We start from the raw sequence: 21532 nt of genomic DNA, 5'->3' as shown, positions 1-21532 counted from the left end.
TTTGGAAAAATTTTATGTCGTCTTCCTGTGGTTGTTCTTAGGCCATCCTTGGCATCTCGAAATGTTTTCAAATTGTTTATGTTGCAGATCTTGACTTCATTAGGGAGAGAACATGTCTTGCATGGGAATAACTTGCGCAAAATTATTTCACGCTGAGCAAGGAGCTTAAAAGGAAGTCAAAAAAAGCTTCTGAGCAACCATGTAGGTTTTACAAAGTCCATATGCCAAAACTCATGCTCTTCAGACACCTAATCACCAGGGAGTCCAACACTCAGAATCTGTTTACTCTTATTCTAGGTCAATGGCTTCATATATTATATAGTGTCTTCCTACATGATAGTAATGACATTTTAGGTTCAATCCATTGAAAAAATGATAAGAAGTTTCCTATGAAATTAATAAGCTCTTTAAACAAATTATTTCATAAATCACAGTGCATTTGCATATGTGGAAGACTTTAGACTTATTCAGTCTTCAAGCAATGTTGCCTTGCAGAAGGCTTACGGATTGGGCCTGTTTGAAACTGGTGGATCTCAGCATTTCTTCCTCTACTACCTGCATAGAAGATGATGGTTGCTATTTGATGCAAGTGACTTGGAGGAATCATGTTATAGGGTTAAACTTGAACTCTCTTTGTCTCTTTAAAGTAGGTAATTTACAAGCTTTGTGATTTAATTTTATTTTCTCACTCTTCAGATGGATTGGAACACAATGTGTGTCAAAACTCCAGGGCTGAAAGCCAAGGTCCGCTTATAGCCACATGTAATCAGACACAGTAGAGGCTAGTGGTTATGACCTTCCACTCCAGAACCAGACTGCCCAGGTCTAAATACCAGTTTCACCACTGTTAGCTGTGTGACTTTGAGAAAGGTAGAAAGCCTCTCTGGGCCTCAGCTCCCTCATCTGCTAAATGGGAGTAACAATAGCACCTGCCTTAAAGGGTTGTCATGAGGACTAAATATATGAGTTAATATACAAAAAGCTCTTAGAATAGTGCCTCATAGATAGAAAAAGTCTATATGTGCTATCCAGCATTAAGAATATTTTCCTTTTATTACATCAAACTTGATCACCAGAACTTCTAGCTCCCAAGAGATCAAAAGTAAGTCTTAAGGGGTAGAAAGGCACACTCCCGGAGGCAGACACCAATAAGAAGAGACAACGCATAGCTTAACAGAGAGGTGGACACTGGAAGCAAGAAAAGTAGCCCAAGAACTCCAAAGCCCAGCACGCCGAGCCGTGCAACGCGGGGCATACAGCCTCCGACAACTCCGAGGCCGTAACCTTGTCCTGCAATGTTCAGTAATTATTCAGAATGATACCTCTGAATCATCAGGGAAAGGTTATATGACGTTAAAAGTGTTCCGTTACAAGGTTTTCTGTCTTGAAAATCTTTCCATAACAATTGTTTCAATAAAAGAGGTCAGCTTTGCTCAGCTCTCTGGTGTGCCAGGTGCCATTCCCTACATTGCAAGAGACAAGCAGCACTGGAGTACTCACTAGCCTTTCCTGAGCCAGGAAAATGATTTGCACACAGTTGGTGTAATCTGTGTGGATGCATTTGATGTTTGGTGCCAGACTATTGAGCAGACACCACAGCCAGGTAGCCCATCCGGTCTAGCCTTTATGGGGAAAATATAAGAATTATAAAACAAAGGCCAGGAGTGGTAGCTCGCGCCTCTAATCTCAGCACTTTGGGAGGCCAAGGCGAGCGGATCACTTGAGGTCAGGAGTTCGAGACCAGCCTGGCCAACATGGTGAAACCCCGTCTCTACTAAAAATACAAAAAAATCAGCCGGACGTGGTGTCGTGTGCCTATAAACACAGGTACCCTGGAGCCTGAGGCAGGAGAATAGCTTAGAACTCCAGGGGGTGGAGGTTGCAGTGAGCCAAGATGGTGCCACTGTACTCCAGCCTGGGTAATAGAGCAAGACTCTGTGAAAGGAAGAAAGGAAGAAAGGAAGGAAGGAAGAGAGAGAGAGAGAGAGAGAGAGAGAGAAAGAAAGAAAGGAAAGAAAGAAAGAAAGAAAGGAAGAAAGAAAGGAAGGAAGGAAGGAAGGAAAGAAGGAAGGAAGGAAGGAAGGAAGAGAAAGGAGGGAGGGAGGGAGGGAAGGAAAGAGGAAAGGAAGGAAGGAAGGAAGGAAGGAAGGAAGGAAGGAAGGAAGGAAGGAAAGAATTGTAAGACATGGACCCTGCCCTTAAGTAATTTGTAATCTAGAGAAAGAGACCTTGAACTTCTTGGGCTCCCTCCATAGGTAATGAATTAAAACCTGTGCTAACCATGAGTCTTAAAGAGCAGAAGATAATTGGGTGTCAATGTGTGTGGGAAAGACTAAATATGTCACAGGCATAGGAAATGAGGCTCAGCAGAAGAAAACGAGGCTCGGTGCAGTTCAGGGCAATCAAAAAATGCTTCACAGAAAAAGATGGCTATGATGTAGGCACTGAAGAACTATAGAACTCATACAGGTATTGGGGAGAGGAGACCCAGCTGGACAGGCACCCAGCACAACTGGAAATGCAGGGGCAAGTATGAGCAGGCCATGTTCCCAGGTCAGCAGCAATGCCAGTGTGCCCAGAACAGAGGCTGTGTCCAGAAGCACTAAGACATGAAGTAGGAAAGTTAGTAAGAAGCCAACTTCAGTTTGGACGTGGTCAGCAATAGGGGCCGGGAAAAGTATCTGGGCAGGAGAATGGCCTCACAGAATCACTGGAAAGTTAGCAAAGTCCAGTCAGGCTGAGCTACATGCCTGTAGACACCATGGTGTGGCTGGCAGAAACAGGCCTCCCTAACTCCTCTGGTCCCCAGGTGAGCAGGAAAGACAAGACACCTAATCTTGGGCTCCCCAAGTGAGGGCTTAGCCCCATTGCCTTCCCTGGATGCTTCCTGCCCCTTCCTCTCCCACCCTGCCTGACCTGGTAGGGTCTGTGCAGACACCCACTGTGGGAGGAGAGTTGGCAGCTGTTAGGGCAGGTGAGTCAGTCACCTGGGCGTGGTCTACTCCCAGGCTCCCCATAGAGGGAAGCATCATCTCTTGCAGTAACACTCGCTTTCCTGCCATGCCTGTGGCACTGGCTGTCCACTCCCACCCAGCATAGGCTCTTCCTCCCTCCCCACCAACTTATCTCGCCCTCCCCCTACCTGAGGGCCTGGGCCAATGGACCTTTCTCGAAGCCTGGAACTCACCCACCCTGGGCTTCTGGTTCCTTTCCCTGCTCTTGTGAAACTCCCCAGTTCTGTGGGCAGATGCCCTGGCAGCACCAGCACCGAGCAAGTAGCTACAGGCCAAGGGCCCCGGTGCCCACTCCTGCCATCAGCGCTCAGCAAGCCACAACCAGGAGGTCTGTTTGCCCAGCCGCTGTGCCAGGCACCTCTGCTCCCAGCATCCCCCCAACCCCCACAGCTACCCCAGCACAGGGAGGCAGGCACAAGCCTGCAGGTGGTGTTGGAGCTCTCTACAGCCCAACACCCTGATTAGTGGCTGTAAAGAACTTCCAAGATTAGAGCTGCAAGGCCTCACCCTTTGGGGCCTTCAAGAGGACTTGAAAATTTCCATGGACAGAAATGTCAAGGCTGTACAGGCTGGAGGAGGAGTGGTTTTGCAGAGAACCAAAGAGGCCTAGTCTTTCTATATTCCACAGTCCCATGTCTGGAAACTTGGATGTGGAGATAGCCACACAGAGGGTCCTCTCCACATCTCACTTCCAGCGCTGTGAGAGCTCTGGCATCCTTTCTCCACTCTGATGTCTCCTTCAGGTTCATGGAACATCAGGATAGGGGAGAGATGAGAACTAACATTTCGTGAGCATCTGCTCTGGGCCGGGCATGCATCCAGTTCTCAAATCAGTTGATCCTTTGAGGCAGGTGTTATTACTTCTCCCACCTGCATGTGAACACACACACACACACACACACACACAGACACACACACACACTTTATGGAGGAAGGTACAAGAAAGTAACCTTGGAAGAGCTTATATGGTCCAAATCTCTCATTTTACAAACAAGAGAACAAAAGCCCAGAGAGTTTGCCCAAGGTCCCACGACTCATTCTTGAGAACCCCCGACTCCCTAAAGCCCAGACCATCCCGCCTCTCAAATCGTCTTTTTCTTCTTCTTGCGTGTACCTTCCTTTCCACCATAGCAAACCCAATTTTTCTTCACACAGTGGAGTGGGAGTCCCTGTGGCAGGAGGACCCCTGAGGGAGCCCCGAGTGTTAAAGCCCCTCCTATCTTGGACCTTTACCCACAACCACAGGAGGAAGGTTTTCTGGAGGAGCTGCTGGCTGGCCCTCCTGACTCCCCTTCCCACCCCACAGTCATCCTGACAGATGAGGAGGTGCAGAGGAAGCGGGAGATGATCCTGAAGCGGAAGGAGGAGGAGGCCTTGAAGGACAGTCTGCGGCCCAAGCTGTCTGAGGAGCAGCAGCGCATCATTGCCATCCTGCTGGACGCCCACCATAAGACCTACGACCCCACCTACTCTGACTTCTGCCAGTTCCGGGTATGTCTGCCTGCTGGGAGGATGAATCGGTCCAGAGGAGAAGCACTAGTGGAACCAGGGCCCAGGGAGTAGGGACAGAGGGCAGGGGACATCCTGAACAGAACTGGGGTAGGGACGGAGGCTGCTCTGACTGCTGGCACTGAGAGGCTTCGCCTTTCCATAGACCTTCCTCAAAGCCATTCCTATCAGAGATCAGGGCCAAGATAGGAAAGTGACCCCAAAATGTGGGTCTGAGACCCCATCTTTCCCTTCCAGCCTCCAGTTCGTGTGAATGATGGTGGAGGGAGCCATCCTTCCAGGCCCAACTCGAGCCACACTCCCAGCTTCTCTGGGGACTCCTCCTCCTGCTGCTCAGATCACTATATCGCCTCTCCAGGTAAGCAGGACTTCAGTCCTCCATGGAGTAAGGGAGCGGGGGTGAGGAGTCCACCCCACCTGCCCTGGGGCTGCTGGATGGAAGGAGGTGGAAGGCTCCCTAATGGAAACTTACATACATACTGTGTGCCATGCAGTGTCCTCAAAACAGCCCGTCTGTTACAGAAGGGGGTGACTTGCCCAAAGGCCCACACTGGGGAAGAGGCCAAGCTGGGATTCCAGCTGTGCAGCATCGGGCTCCCGGGCCCATGCTTTTTCCTCTAAGCCAGGCTTCAGCCCATGGCCCCCTCCCTGGAGGTGACCTGCTTCCTTTAAGTGATATTTTAATCCTGGGCCCTTCAGAAGGTGAAATTTGGAGTGGGAAGGAGAATGTGTTGGTCCCATTGCGGCCCACCTTCCACCTGAGCTCTGGGGACCACTCTGGCCCTGGAGGACCTGTCCCCTCCAGCTCAACTGAGAGTCTGGGAGGCATCATGCTTTCCTTCCTTCCTTTTTTTTTTTTTTTTTTTTGAGATGGAGTCTTGCTCTGTTGCCTAGACTGAAGTGCAGTGGCACCATCTCGGCTCACTGCAACCTTTGCCTCCTGGGTTCAAGCGATTCTCCTGCCTCAGCCTCCTGAGTTGCTGGGACTATAGGCACGTACCGCCACACCTGGCTAATTTTTGTATTTTTAGTAGAGATGGGGTTTCACCATGTTGGCCAGGCTGGTCTCCATCTCCTGACATTGTGATCTGCCCCCTTGGCCTCCCAAAGCGCTGGGATTACAGGCGTGAGCCACCGCGCCCCGCCCATGCTTTCCTTCTTATGGCCTTTTTCTTCCTTCCTCTTCATCACCCTGCCTCATCTGCCCCCTGCTCTTGTCCTTCCTCCCTCTACCCCTAACCTGACCCTGCTGTCCTCTGCTTGGGGTCTGCAGGAGGGCAGGGATGGGAAAAAACTTTCCCCTCCAGGCAATTAGAACCTTAGATAAAGTAATTCCATACTCAGTGATGAATCTCTGCCCAGATCCAGAATAGATGGAAAGGGTCCCAGTGCCCCTGGACAGAGATACTAGTTAGAACACTTGCTCCCTGCATGATCAGCTGACCCTCCCAGCCCCTCACCTCGTAGGAATCCCTCCCACTTGTCACTTTTCTGTACTCACCTTCCTGCTCTTTTCAGTTGATAGCATATTTATTTATATCAATTAAGGCCAGTCTGTTTAATCCATATGTTGCTCTGTATTTCAGCTTTCAATAGTAATTCTATACTACTTAGGAGGCTTTTTGTTGTTGTTTTTTGTTTTTGCTTGTGTTTTGTTTTGTTTTGAGACAGAATCTCACTCTGTCACCCAGGCTGGAGTGCAGTGGCACAGTCTCTGCCTCCCCGGTTCAAGCCATTTTCCTGCCTCAGCCTCCAGAGTAGCTGGGATTACAGGCACCCACCACCACACCTGGCTAATTTTTGTATTTTTAGTAGAAATGGGGTTTCACCATGTTTGCCAGGCTGGTCTCGAACTCCTGACCTCAGATGATCTGCCTGCCTTGGCCTCACAAAGTATTGGGATTACAGGCATGAGCCACTGCGCCCTGCCTATTTAGGAGTTTTTTGATACCCTCTTGTAAGTTCACTGATTCAAGGTGCTTAAACCGCCCTCCCCACAAGTGGTGTGTTCAGTATAGCATATATTTATTTAAAAATTCAAACAAGTTAACCTTTTTATTTTTTAAAAAAATTATTATACAAAAGTAATACATGTTCATCTTAGACATTTGGAAAACATAAACTAAATTATATATATATATATACTTTAATCCTGCTACCCAAAGATAATCACTGTTAGCACTGTAATATATCTCTTGCCTCTTTTTTTAAAAACACATATGTACATTCAGAAAAGAAATTTTGCTGTATACAATCTGATGACTTGTTTTTTTAATATTGCATTGTTTTTCCTTACAATTTAGTATGCATCCAGAACATAATTTTTAAAGGCTGCACAGTATTTTGGAATACAATAATGTACCTAAATCCCCTACTATTGGATATCTGGATTATTTCCCAGTGTTTTAGTAAGACAACAGTATACTTATAGCTAAATATTTACACTTATCTGAAATTTTCCCTTACAATGAATTCCGGGAAGTGGGATTACTGGTCAAAGAGTACACACAATTGTTTCACTAATGTCAAATAGCTTTCTAGATTACCTGCAGTAATGTGCATCTCCTTTAGCACCCCAGCCCTCATAGGCATTGCCTATTTCCTACATCTTTATAAATACTGGCATCAGTATTTAAACATTTTTGTTTCTGGTTTATAGGTGAAAAGTGTAGATGTTCTACATTGCAGTTCTTTGATCATTAGCAAGGTTGAACATTTTTTTCCATGGGTTGATGGGTCCCAAATTCATTTCTGATTGAGATCCGTAGGAACAGCACATGGTCTGCCTGAGGAAGTCTCATTGCTCTGAGTGTCTCTGGCTCCTTGCTTTTACTGTCTCACGCTGCTGAAAGAGGCAGAGAGAGTCCCAGAGGGAAGCCTGGGCTGAAGGGTGACCTCTGGAATCACTGCGGGATTCCCAGCTGGCTCTCCTGCCAGGGCACACCAGGTCTTTGCAGGGGCTGGCAGGAGTGGTCCTGGTCCAAGTACCCTTAAATAGCTCCTTCTCTTCCCTCATCTCCCCCAGACATGATGGACTCGTCCAGCTTCTCCAACCTGGATCTGAGTGAAGAAGATTCAGATGACCCTTCTCTGACTCTAGAGCTGTCCCAGCTTTCCATGCTGCCCCACCTGGCTGACCTGGTCAGTTACAGCATCCAGAAGGTCATTGGCTTTGCTAAGATGATCCCAGGATTCAGGTAAGAAACTTCTGCAGTATCTAGGGAACAGAGTCAGAGTCCTAGACTGAGCTATAAGAAGGGCTGGAGATCACCCATCCACCACTCCTTTTTTTTATTTTTTATTTTTTTAAATGGAGTCTCACTCTGTCACCCAGGCTGGAGTGCAGTGGCGCCATCTTGGCTCACTGCAACCTCTGCCTCCCAGATTCAAGCGATTCTCCTGCCTCAACCTCCCAAGTAGCTGAGATTACAGGTATCCACAACCATGTCCAGCTAATGTATGTATGTATGTATGTATGTATGTATGTATTTTTATTTTTCCAGATGGAGTCTCGCTCTGACACCCAGGCTGGAGTGCAGTGGCGCTATCTCGGCTCACTGCAACCGCCACCTCCCAGGTTCAAGCGATTCTCCTGCCTCAGCCTCCTAAGTAGCTGGGATTACAGGTGCATGCCACCATGCCCGGCTAATTTTTGTATTTTCAGTAGAGATGGGGTTTCACCATGTTGGCCAGGCTGTTCTCGATCACCTGACCTCATGATCTACCCGCATCGGCCTCCCAAAGTGCTGGGATTATAGGCGTGAGCCATCACACCCTGCCCTAATTTTTTTATTTTAGTAGAGACGGAGTTTCGCCATGTTGGCCAGGCTGGTCTCAAACTCCTGACCTCATATGATCCACCCGCCTCAGCATCCCAAAGTGCTGGGATTACAGGCATGAGCCACCACACCCAGCCTCCATTGCTTTTTTAAAATAGAGATTCAGGCCCTACCCTAGACCCGCTAAATCAGAACCTCTGGCGTAGGACCAGAAATCTGTATTATGAAGTGCAGCCTATCCTGCATTACTCTGCAGGCCAGCACTGGAGAGCTAGTCCATCCCCTCACTTTCTGGATGATGGTGTAGAAGCCCAGAAAGGTCCAATGGCCAGCCAGGATCCCTTCCTGGTGTTGGAGCCAGCACGTCAGAGCCAGGCCTAGAACTCCCAGCTCACTGTTGTGTTACTCCAGCTGGCTTGACTGGCATCCTCATATTATCTCTTTAAATTCAACGACATGATTCCTCCACACCCCAACTCTGAGAGTAGAATGAAGTGATAGAGAGGAGAAGGGTTGGCCATGTAGACTTGTGAAACAGTCTGGGAATCCTGGAGAAAGACAGGTTTCCTGGCATATATGACCCCGGCATCCTTCACCAAAATGAAGACCATTTAAAGACCATTTCCTGGCCAGGCGTGGTGGCACATGCCTATAATCCCAACACTTTGAGAGGCTGAGGTAGGAGTTCAGCCCAGGAATTCCAGACCAGCTTGAGCAACATAGTGAGACTTCTTCTCTACAAAAAAAAAAAAAAAATTTATAAATTAGCTGGGTGTGGTGGCACATGCCTGTAGTCCCACCTACTAGGGAGGCTGAGGCAGGAGGATCACTTGAGCCCAGGAGGTCAAGGCTGCAGTTAGCCATGATTGTACCACTGCACTCCAGCCTGGGCAACAGAGCAAGATCCCGTCTCAGAAAAGAAAAAAATAAAGACCATTTCCTAACCATACTGAAACATTTTTTGCCAAAATAGGTAAGTATAAGGAGTTCTACTGGAGAAGGGATCCTCCTTTATCAATTCACTCATATAAATTTCATTCATTTATTCCCATGTTTTATTGTTGTAACACTAACAGTGTATATAATACTTATATTTAAATGCTCATACAGTGTTAATATTCTTTTTTTTCCTTTTCTTGTTTGAGACAGAGTTTCGCTCTTGTCACCCAGGCTGGAGTGCAATGGTGCGATCTCACTGCAACCTCCACCTTCTGGGTTCAAGCAATTCTCCTGCCTCAGCCTCCCAAGTAGCTGGAACTACAGGAGTGTGCCACCATGCCAGGCTAATTTTTTGTATTTTATTTTGAGACAAGACTTTCCCTCTTGTTGCCCAGGCCAGAGTACAATGACACAGTCTCAACTCACTGCAACCTCTACCTCCCGGGTTCAAGCAATTCTCCTGCCTTAGCCTCCCAAGTAGCTGAAATTACAGGCACGCACCACCACGCCTGGCTAGTTTTGTATTTTTAGTAGTAGAGACGGGGTTTTACCATGTCGTCCAGGCTGGTCTCGAACTCCTGACCTCAAGTGATCTGCTGGCCTCAGCTTCCCAAAGTCCTGGGATTACAGGCGTGAACCACCACGCCCAGCCAATATTCTTAAAACAATAGAGTACTGACACATTTAGTAGATGTGTTGGGAGATTGCTATATTTATGTATGTTTGTACCTTAATTCTTCCCAAAAGTTCATTTGGCATATTGCCATAAAATACATAAACAATATGGTTGAGAAAGATAAGTAAATCGATCTTAAGCAACGTTATTATCATTTTAAGTAGCAGCAATAGCTGTATTTCCGGTAGAAGGAGAAAAATGCTTCCTAGATACTAATGCTCAGATTCAGTGCTGGAATACGGGGAGCTGGAAAGTGAGTTAACATTGCTGGCTCTGGATGGAAGCAGATATGAGGTGCCATATATCCGTTTGTGAACCTCTTAGCTGTGTAGAAAAGCCATCAGTTATTGCCTAAATTACTGCCTTGCCAGTGAGATGATGGTCATTCACAGAGTTAAACCCAGAACTTTCCAGTTCGTTTCTGCCCTGAGAAAACTGGCTCTGTGTTATTTTATGCCTCTCACCAATCCAAATACCAGAAATTTTTCAATGCTCTTCCTCTGGAATTAATGTGAAAATGGCGAAGAAAAGAAAACTGGCAGACAGTGCTGAGACACTTCTACTGCATTGCACATTTTGGTTGTAGCGACAGGAGCGAGGGCCCCTCTGGCAGGCAGGCACGCAGGCAGGAGCAAGTGACAGATCTCATGTGAGTCAGGCATTGCTCTGAGCACAGGGTTTACCCTCAGAGCCTTTCCTTGGAACTGACAACACATTCCATACAGCACAAGTTCCAACTCCCTCCTCCACGCTTCACGTTACTGTTTGCAAACTCCACATATACCAAAGTCTTGTTTTGTGTAAACGGCTAGGGAAAAAAACACGGAAGCACTCGGCTTCCATCCTCATGTCAGGCAGCAGTACTCATCTACACAGGCTTCATCTTTCGCTGCTCTAGTGGGGAGTAGGACAGAGGGCCCTCATGACCCTTTCCAGATACTGAGGTTCAGTGATTCCAATGGAGGCTGAGATTGCACACACGGGAAAGCTGTCCTAAAAAGAAAGTTACTCATTGAATCAGTTACTCCAATGCTGCCCCCTTCACTAAGGAACCCCAGCCTCCACTTTTCTCCCATGCTCAAGTCCCCTATCCCTTGCCCTCCCACATGGACCCTGACACAAATAGTACTACTCTCAGTTTCTCTTCACGAGGTTAAATTGAAGTGTGCCCTCTTCCTTTCATCATGTTCCCCTCTGTCCCCTAGTCTGTCCTTGCAACTCATGGCTAAAGTGAGGTGCATATGGGCAGGTACAGGAGCTGCCCAGCCATTGATGCAAAATGGGTTAAACTGATCCTGAACATGCTAGGGTTGGCTTCTCTGTCTTCAGCATGACTTGAGAAGTCCCAGATCAGAAGGTATGCCAATGAAAATGGAGCAGGCCTTGCTAAGAGAGCTTGCAGGGACACTGGTATGGACACTCTCTGTGGCTGGACAGAGGTGATGCTGAGCCTGGACTGGAGCCCAAAACCAGGCTCCAACTGGGCCCAGCGTGGGCCAGCCCAGCAGCTCTCTGGTTCTGCTGCTTTCCACACTTAGGGGTTCTGTTGTTCCAAGACATAGAAGAACAGTGGTTGCGTCCCTGGTGGCTTTGATCTTGCTGCCTGTAGGCAGGGGCGGAGGGTGTGGGGAAGCCAGGATGAGACTTCTGTGTGGGTGTGTGGGGGCACAGGATGAGTCTCCAATGTGGGCATGAGACCAACGTGGGGTGGGGCTGGATGGGCTGCTCTGGGTGTGAACTGCGCTACAGTGTGGCCTTGCCTGCTCTCTCCTCCCACTTCTCCTCCCTTAGTCTCTCAGTCTCACCCCACAAATCTCCCTCCCTGCTGGCACTGCAAATGAAATGCACGGAGGAGGTGGCGTCAGCAGCAGCATCTAAATGGCCAGGAGCAGCCTTAGATCCCAGGACTTAGGACCCCCAGGCTTCACTGCCAAGTAAAGTGCACAAGAGACCAGGCCACATCAGCTGCAGCCCTGCCCTCTTCTGCTAAACGCCTTCACCTTCATTGCCATTCCATACCCAGGGAAGAGCCCTGGGGGTTATCACGCTTCCTTCGTGCTGTGCCCTTTCTCCACATTCATTTCTTTATCCATCCAACAAATAGCTTTCTTACATAAACTGTGAGGGACAAAAGTTGTTGAGAAGACAGTCCCTGGCATCCAGGGATTTGGTGTCTGATGAAAGAGATAGACATGTAAACAATTGCTGCAAGGAGATAAGAGCCCTGCTAGAAGCCTGCTGGAGGAACCGTGGGAATGCGGGAGGGGAGGGGCCGAGCTCTGCCTGTGGGGGTGGGAAAGATGAAACAGCAACACAATTCCAGTCACATCTCGGGTGCCCAGAAGTGGCTGCAGGCGTGAAGACGGAGGAGGGTGTAAATGTCGCACAGGTGAGGGAGGGGGAACGGAGCTGTGTTGGTGTCTATCATCGTGGAACAAGCTGTCTTGTGGCTTCCCCTGTAACTCCACCTCTACTCCCACCCCGCCACCATCCCTGGTCCTGGCTGTGAGCTGTATATAGAAAGGCCCTGTATTTCCAGGCTGTGGGCAGTCATTTGGGGTCGTTTTGGGCTTCTGTTCCTAGCAGCAGGATGTCTGGATCACAAAAGCAGTGATGCCACTGAAGTCTCTGGTCTGCACCCGCGGAAGGTGTGTTCACTGCTGGCCATCCGTTTGAGTGGGGCATTGAACAAAAGCCTATGTATAAAGATATTCCTCCCAGAATTACCTATGATAGCAAAAATTGGAAGCAATCAAAATGTTCAAAAATAGATAAATGGAAGACTGGCTCAATAACTTAGAGTATACTGTTATGATGTAACAGTATGCAACCTTCTAAGAACTGGGCTAAAGAATTTTGAGTGATATAGGAAGTAGGATAAAGAATTAGTATAAGCTCCAGTATATTAAAGATATACTCCCTCTCTCTATGTATATGTGTGGAGATATATATATATATATTTGCATAGAAAAAAGATAGGAAGGTGCCAGCCACGGCGGCTCACAGCTATAATCCCAGAACTTTGGGAGGCCGAGGCGGGCAGATCACTTGAGGTCAGGAGTTCAAGACCAGCCTGGCCAACATGGTGAAACTCCATCTCTACTAAAAATACCAAAATTAGCCGGGTGTGGTGGCTCATGCCTGTAGTCCCAGCTCCTCCGCAGGCTGAGACAGGAGAATTGCCTGAACCCAGGAGGCAGAGGTTGCAGTGAGCCGAGATTACGCCACTGCACTCCAGCCTGGGCGACAGAGCAAGACTCTATCTCAAAAAAAAAAAAAAAAAAAAAAAAATTAAAATAAATAAAAACAAAAATAAGAAAAAAAAGACAGGAAGAAAATACACCGAAATGTAAAGTGTGGTTATGAGCAATTTTAATTTGTTTTTACATTTTTATGTATTTTCCAAAGATTTGATAATGAGTATGTTTTACTTGTATAATGAGTCAAATCAAAAATGGGGATGGTGTTCATTTTTGTTTTTTAAATGTGGATTGAGTATCTAGAGAAAAGTGACAAGGATGGTGAGATGTTTAGACATTGTGTCATTAGACTATCTGAAGGAGGACACAGTAGTTTTCCTTTTTAAAAAACTCTATTAGCTATGGTTCGAAGGAAGTCCCATGGCTAGTGAAGAAGTCTGGTTCTGGGTTTCTTGAGTACAAAACTGTAAACCACAAATGAGTGTACCATCACGTGGGTTGTAGCTCAATAGAAGAGGCCATTAATCTCGGTGCTAACAACTCCATGGCTGTGTCCAGAGGCCCTGAGCTCCCTGACCCTAGGAGAGTCCTACAGTGGTTATGTAGGAGCCACCTCTAAGAGCTCCTAAGAGGGGCCCTCCAACTCTAGCACTTTGTGATTTTTTTCAATATAGATCCTTTGCTGGCCATCCTGATCATGCAAGCCTTCTCATTCCCCACCATCTATCACCCATTGATACAACACTCTCATCAGTCAATATCGGCTTCCTGACTTTATATACAAACATGCAGCCATCAAGGGGATGACAGCCTATCTACAGGATATCCAGAAGGAAGTAGACAGTCAGGAAGAGAAAGAGAGTAAAAGCCAGAAGCAAGTTGATTTGTGAGCCCTGCCTTTTCCTCGCCGTTGTTCAGACAAGCCCAATCATGACTCAGAATAGTGGAACTAGTCATTGGCCTCTCAACTCATCAACGCATCTCTATTAATCCTCTTGTTGTGCTGAGGGCTCAATGATCATTGTGTGGGCAGCAGTAAGGTGATTAAGAGGAGGTGCTGGCCCCCAAGTAACTTACAAATAAGAGTAGAAAACAAGTGGCTGGGTGCAGTGGCTCACGCCATAATCCCAGCACTTTGGGAGACTGAGGTGGGCAGATCATCTGAGGTCAGGAGTTTGAGACCAGCCTGACTAACATGGCGAAACCCTGTCTCTACTAAAAATACAAAAATTGGCTAGGCATGGTGGTGGGTGCCTGTAATCCCAGCTACTCAGGAGGCTGAGGTAGGACAACTGCTTGAACCTGCGAGGTGGAGGGTGCAGTGAGCCAAGACTGCACCACTGCACTCCGGCCTGGGCAACAGAGCAAGACTCTGTCTTAAAAAAAAAAAAAAAAAAAAAAAAGTAGAAAACAAGCATGTAAAGAGCAGAACTGGAGGAGAAGGGCAAAATAAGAGCACCAGCAGTGTTCAATGCGTCACAAAGACATGGCCCTAACTGTGCTGAAGAGTCAGAGGGTGCGGGGCTCCAAGGGAAAACACAGTGGATTCAGGACCAGAAAAACAAAATGGAGCATTAGAAAGGTATTCCTGGCTGGAGCTGTAGTATGCTCAAAGGCGTGGTGATGACTGGGTACAGTGGCTCACACCTGTAACCCCAGTGCTTTGGGAGGTCATGATGAGAGGATCACATGAGGCCAGGAGTTTGAGACCAGCCTGGGCCACATAGTGAGACACCATCTCTACAAAAAAAAAAATTAAAAATTAGCTAGGTGTGGTGGTATGCACCTGTAGTCCCAGCTACTTAAGAGGCTGAGGCAGGAGGATTGCTCGAGCCCAGGAGTTTGAGGCTGCAGTGAGCCATAATCATTCTGTTGTACTCCAGCTTGTGTGACAGAACAGGACACTGTCTCTAAAAATAATAATAAAAGAAAATTAGCTGAGCATGGTGGTGCATGCTTGTAGTCTTAGCTATTTGGAAGGCTGAGATGGGAGACTCACTTGAGCCCAGGAGTTTGAGGCTATAACATGCTATTATCAAACACCGTACTCTAACCTCAGCAACAGAGTGAGATCCTGTCTCAAGAAAAACAAAAAAGGCACAGTGAGAACACACAGCATCTGAATGTGGAGTGGCATGATGCCGCTAGAATGGAAGGTTGGTGGAGTTTACCATGGGAAAGGGAGTTGGAATGAGAGGTTGGAGCCAAGTTAGGGAGTATGGGCCTGAACCTAGGGTGTTGAGAGTCAGTGAGGATTTCTGAGCACAAGAGGACATTGACCTGCAGCAGTGGTAAGAAAGATGAATGACAGACTGGGGAGACACAAGTCTGAGATTCCCGTAAGAGGCTATTGGAAAACACGCTGGAGCTCTGAACCAGAGCACTCCTGGTAGGAGTGGAAATAAGATCAGCAGCTCGAGAGACATCCTGGAGACAAAGCTGGCTGAATTTACTACTGAGAAGGACTGGAGGACAGGAGGAGGGAGAGGAGGAGAAAACTTGGGTGCTTTTGAAGATACTGTGGTCCTACCTTTTGCAGACCGCCGTATTCATGCCTCAATGCTGGGAGCTTCCCTGGGCTCCGTCTTCCTGTGCCTCACAGCTCTGGCTGCTTGGCCTCTGGGTTTTCCTTGTCTTAGTAACTGAGCTACTTCACTTCCGGCCTTGGCACATGATCACAGTGTTGAACTGTTCTCTTTCAAGGAACACTCTTGTCCCTTCCAGCCAGGCTGCAAGCTCCTCGATGAAAGACCCAGGGCACATGTTGGCGCCCAGCAGGTGTATACCTGTCAAAATGCTAAACTGATTTGTGTGTCTGGAAGGCCTTGACTGGTAACCTGACCTCCTTTCCTCCTTCCCCCGCAGAGACCTCACCTCTGAGGACCAGATCGTGCTGCTGAAGTCAAGTGCCATTGAGGTCATCATGTTACGCTCCAATGAATCCTTCACCATGGACGACATGTCCTGGACCTGTGGCAACCAGGACTACAAGTACCGCGTCAGTGACGTGACCAAAGGTATGCCTGGACTCCACCTCCACCTTTTCCAGCGCCCAGAGTCTGTGTCTACCCCTCCTGGGGTTTGGGCTCCAATCAGACACATGGGAGGGAGTTACGCACCAACAGGGAGAGAAGGGTGAGGGTCCGACCCATGGGGTTGGAGGTGGGTGGGCGGCTCCTCAGCTCTGCCCACAGTACCTGGCCATTGTCTCTCACAGCTGGACACAACCTGGAGCTGATTGAGCCCCTCATCAAGTTCCAGGTGGGACTGAAGAAGCTGAACTTGCATGAGGAGGAGCATGTTCTGCTCATGGCCATCTGCATCGTCTCCCCAGGTATGGGGCCAGGCTGGGAGGAGCTTGGGGACCTGGGGAGCAGGGAGCGTGAAGGATGAAGACCTGCTGAGGGCCAGCTGGGCAACCTGAAGGGAGATGTAGCAAAAGGAGAGGCAGAGAGGGAAATGCCTACTTTGCTGATTTGCAGAGCCCCAGTGGTGTGTGGATGCTGAGGTGCCCCTCACCGCCCTTGGCTCTGCCTTACAGAGTTTGCAGGCGATTCGTAGGGGGTATTCTGAGAAACTAGATAAGCAGGGTTCCTCGAGCCACAGACGGCCCTGCGCGTTCCCAATACTCAGGCTCCGCTCTTGTGTGAACTGGGCTCAACATTCCTGTTATTTGAGGTTTCTCGTGGGCAGGGTACAAAACCCTGGAGCCTGAGAGATAGTTCTGCCTATACAGTTTACCTGATTGATTTTGGAGGCAGTGTGCTGTGACCCTTGACCTCTTCTGCTGGTTAGAGGTGAGAAGAGGGGGAAAAGGCAGAAGAGGAAGTTATTGTAACCTTGGGGACATGATGTTGGTGATGAGGTCCAAAGAGGGATGGCCCTGCCTCAGCCAGTGCTGTGTTCAGGGGACAAGCTAGTGGCCTCTGCCCAGGGATGCTTTCCTGGACTGGAGGCTCAAGGAATGGAGGTGGGCTCCCCTACACCTGCCCAGCCAGCCTTCACTCATTCATTCATCCACTTAGCAACAATTTACTGAGCACCTATTGGGTGCCAGGCACTATGCTAGGTACTGGGGTTCAACAGCAAACAGGACACAGGCTCCTTTCCCATGAAGCTTAGATGGAAACATTAAACAAATGCTATTTAACAACTAATTCCTAACATGGCAAGAGTTTTAAAAATAAAGTAAGTGACACTAGAGAATGGTAGAAGGAGGTAGGCTGACATGGTCTGGGTCACGGAGGTAGAGTGTTGCCAGGAGTCTTTTGGAGGAAGACCTTTTAAGCTGTTACCCAAAGGATCAGTAAGAGTCTGGCAAAGATAGCAGAACAGAGTTCCAAGCAGTGGGAACACAGATGTGAAGGCTGGTGACCAGAGAGCACGGCGCATCAGAACGCTGAGGGATGGACGGAGCATGGACAGAGAGCAAGGCCAGGCAGAGACAGGCCCAGGTGGGCCCATGGAAGGACCTGGGACTGGATCCTAAATACAAGGAGAAGTCACTGGAGGGCTTTGGGGCCATGCAGTGGTATCACCAGTCAGCAGTCATAGAGGGGTGGCCTAGGGGGTGCTGCCATTGAGTGTCTGTGTGGGTGGGAGGTGGGGGGATTGAGCAGTGAGGGGCCCAGCTCAGAGCTCCTGTGCCTTCTCCTCTACCACCCTGTCCACAGATCGTCCCGGGGTGCAGGACGCCGCGCTGATCGAGGCCATCCAGGACCGCCTGTCCAACACTTTGCAGACCTACATCCGTTGCCGCCACCCGCCCCCGGGCAGCCACCTGCTCTATGCCAAGATGATCCAGAAGCTGGCCGACTTGCGCAGCCTCAATGAGGAGCACTCCAAGCAGTACCGCTGCCTCTCCTTCCAGCCTGAATGCAGCATGAAGCTCACGCCCCTCGTGCTCGAAGTGTTTGGCAATGAGATCTCCTGACTAGGACAGCCCAAGGCGGTGCCTGGGTGGGGCTGCTCCTCCAGGGCCACGTGCCGGGCCCGGGGCTGGCAGCTACTCAGCAGCCCTCCTCACCCTGTCTGGGGTTCAGCCTCTCCTCTGCCACCTCCCCTGTCCACCCAGCCCATTCTCTCTCCTGTTCAACCTAACCCCTCTCCTGCAGGCCTTTCCCCGGTCCCTTGAGACCTCAGCCATGAGGAGTTGCTGTTTGTTTGACAAAGAAACTCAAGTGGGGGCAGAGGGCAGAGGCTGGAGGCAGGGCCTTGCCCAGAGACGCCCCCACTACTGCATAAGTGGCTGCTGACTGGTGTTGAGGGAACAGGCAGGGGAAATGCATCCATTCCTCAGGGACAGAGACACCTGCACTTCCCCCTACTGCAGGCCCCCCATGTCCCGAGCCTAGTGGGGTCTCCCTCTCCTGCTTACTCATGATAATCGGCCCACAGCTCCCAACCCACCCGCTTCAGTGCCCACCGACATTCCATTGCCCTGGTTATATTCTCACGGGCAGTAGCTGTGGTGAGGTGGGTTTTCTTCCCATCACTGGAGCACCAGGCACGAACCCACCTGCTGAGAGACCCAAGGAGGAAAACAGACAAAAACAGCCTCACAGAAGAATAGTGGATGGTGGCCATAGCTATCCCTGTCACCAAGCCCACAGTTTCTCACCCTGGATCTAAGGGGTTGGTTGAGGTGGAAGCCCTCCTTTCACGGATCCATGTAGCAGGACTGAATTGTCCCCAATTTGCAGAATAGCACCTGCCGTCCTCGTCCTCCCCCTGCCAGTGCCTTACCACCTGCCCAGGAGAGCCAGCCCTCCCTGTCCTCCTCGGATCACCGAGGGTAACCCAGAGCCTGCTCCCCCCACCCCCTCCCCACTTCCAGTCTGAAGCAGCAGTGAGCCGCGTCTTCTCCACCTGGCAGGGTGGGATGGAGGAGAAGAACTTTCAGACCCCAGCGGCTGCGTCATGATCTCCCTGCCGCCTCGGTGTGGTTCCAAGGTCGCTGTTCACCCACGGGGCTAAGAGCTAGCGCTCCCGCACCCCAGGGTGTGGGAAGGGAGAGCGGGGCAGCCTCGGGTGGCTAGTCAGAGAGAGCGTTTGGGGGTTCCATGATGTAGAGTAGCGTCCCTTCTATTCTCACTCCACCACCCAAAAGTCAAAAGGAGCCTGTGAGGCAGGGGCGGAGTGACACTTCAAGTGCATGCTCTCCTCTGCAGCCGGCCCAGCCCCGCCGGTGGGAACCGTCTGTCCGTTTACTCCAGGGTGGGGTCCTTGTGAGAGTGAGCTGTAGGTGTGCGGGACCAGTACGGAAAGGCGTTCTTCGAGGTGGATCACGGAGGCTGCTTCAGATCAGTGGTTGAGTTTGGGGAATGCGACCGTATTTGCTGTGTCTCCAGAAATGTTAAAGTCAGTGGGAACGTGACCGCCCAGCTCCCGGAAGCTGTGTCCTTCCACCTGTATCCGTTGTTCCCTGAAAACGCGGGAGGAGTCAGACTTCACACTGCAAGAGCCTCGGTGTCCACCTGGCCCCATGTCTCTCAGAATTCTTCAGGTGGAAAACCATCTGAAAGCCGCGTTCCTTACTGCAGAATAGCATGTGTATCTCTTAATCTGTAAATGTATTAGATATGAGTTGTTTTCAGACTCAGACTCCATTTGTATTATAGGGGAGCAGGTACCACTGATTTGGAGATATTTATGGGGGGAGAACTTACATTGTGAAACTTCTGTACATTAATTATTGTTGCTGTTGTTGTTATTCTACAAGGGTCTAGGGAGAGACTCTTGTTTGATTTTAGCTGCGGAACGTATTGGTCCAGCTTGCTCTTCAGTAGGATAAAACACTTGAAAGTTGCTAAATGAGTCAATCCCCTCATTAAGGAAAACTGACAGAGGAGGGCGTGACTCACCCAAGCGTATATAACTAGTTAGAAGCGGGCCAGGACAGACCGGGCGCAGTGGCTCACGCCTGTAATCCCAGCACTTTGGGAGGCCGAGGCGGGAGGATCACCTGGGGTCTCGAGTTCGAGAGCAGCCTGACCAACATGGAGAAACCCTGTCTCTATTAAAAAAAAAAAACAAAAAACAAAAACAAAACAAAACAAAAAAAACAAGCTGGGCGTGGTGGCACATGCCTTTAATCCCAGCTACTCGGGAGGCTGAGGCAGGAGAATTGAACCCAGGAGGTGGAGCTTGCAGTAAGCCAAGATCCTGCCGTTGTTCTCTAGCTCTAGGCAATAAGAGTGAAATTCTGTCTTTAAAAAAAAAAAAAAAAAAAAAAAAGAGTGGACTAGGACAGGACCAGACTTTGGAGTCATGGTCTGGTGTCCTGTTCACTACACTATGTTTGAGCTCAGACCCCACCATGTTTGAGCTCAGACCCCCATTCCCATTCCCCAGGTGGCTGACCCAGTCCCTGGGAGAAGCCCTGGATTTCAGACAGAGCAAGTCTGGATCTGGGACCCCTTCCTTCCTTCCATGGCTTGTAACTCCACCAACCCATCAGAAGGAGAAGGAAGGAGACTCACCTCTGCCTCATCGTGAATCAGACCCTGCCCCACCACAACGTGGCCCAGGCCTGCTGGGGTCTCCGCCTCAGCCTTGTATAATGCTGTTGCCTCATCTGTAACATGCATTTGTCTTTGTAATGTCACCACCTTCCCAGCTCTCCCTCTGGCCCTGTCTTCTCCAGGGAACTCCTGGGAGTATCAGTTACTCAGCCCTGGGCCCCACCACCTAGGCCACTCCTCCAAAGGAAGTCTAGGAGCAGGGAGGAAAAGAAAAGACGGAAAAATGAGTTTTCATGGGGCTGAACTGGGAGAAAAGGTCATCATCGATTCTATTTTAGAATGAAAGTGTGAAAATAGACATTTGTAAATGTAAAACTTTTAAGGTATATCATTATAACTGAAGAAGGGTGTGCACCAAAATGCAAGATTTTCCACAAGATTCCCAGAGACAGGAAAATCCTCTAGCTGGCTAACTGGAAGCATGTAGGAGAATCGAAGTGAGGCCAACAGAGAAGGCAGGAATGTGTGGCAGATTTGGTGAAAGCTAGAGATATGGCAGTGAAAGGATGTAAACAGTGCCTGCTGAATGATTTCCAAAGAGAAAAAAGTTTGCCCTGCAGTTTGTCAAGTCAACCAATGTAGAAAGCTTTGCTTATGGTAATAAAAATGGCTCATACTTATATAGCACTTACTTTGTTGCAAGTACTGCTGTAAATAAATGCTTTATGCAAACCAATTTGGCTTATCCTTATAAGGACCCTAAGGGAGATGAATCATTATTACCCCCATTCGACAGAAGGGATAGCTTGAGCAATGCCACACTAGCAAGGGATGGGATTTGAACCTTCATCAGCTAGCTTCAGAAGCCACAAATTAACTGCTACATTGTCCTGCTTCCTACTGAGTTGGGGGACCTGACCGGTTACTGATGGTCTTGCTAGCTCTCTCCTAG

At 49.1% G+C, this 21532-nt stretch overlaps 1 protein-coding gene across 12 annotated transcripts in view; it reads left to right on the top strand.

The window, feature by feature from the left end:
• VDR (vitamin D receptor) overlaps positions 1-21314 on the top strand; it is a 105715-nt gene extending 84401 nt beyond the window's left edge. For 8 of the 12 annotated variants that reach the window (XM_074006732.1, XM_065524110.2, XM_065524108.2 and 5 more), the window contains 6 exons: positions 4321-4505; positions 4761-4881; positions 7549-7720; positions 15983-16134; positions 16335-16451; positions 17791-21314. In XM_074006732.1, coding sequence (XP_073862833.1) covers positions 4321-4505; positions 4761-4881; positions 7549-7720; positions 15983-16134; positions 16335-16451; positions 17791-18050 — 1007 coding nt within the window. In that variant the 3' untranslated portion in view covers positions 18051-21314. The remainder of the gene's footprint in view (positions 1-4320; positions 4506-4760; positions 4882-7548; positions 7721-15982; positions 16135-16334; positions 16452-17790) is intronic. The other 4 variants (XM_074006735.1, XM_074006737.1, XM_074006736.1 and 1 more) reach the window with 1 other exon arrangement.
• The last annotated feature ends 218 nt before the right edge of the window (positions 21315-21532 follow it).

This window comes from Macaca fascicularis, chromosome 11 (assembly GCF_037993035.2).
Source record: "Macaca fascicularis isolate 582-1 chromosome 11, T2T-MFA8v1.1".
In the NCBI taxonomy this organism is placed as follows: domain Eukaryota; kingdom Metazoa; phylum Chordata; class Mammalia; order Primates; family Cercopithecidae; genus Macaca; species Macaca fascicularis.
This window is presented reverse-complemented; position numbering and strand designations above follow the sequence as displayed.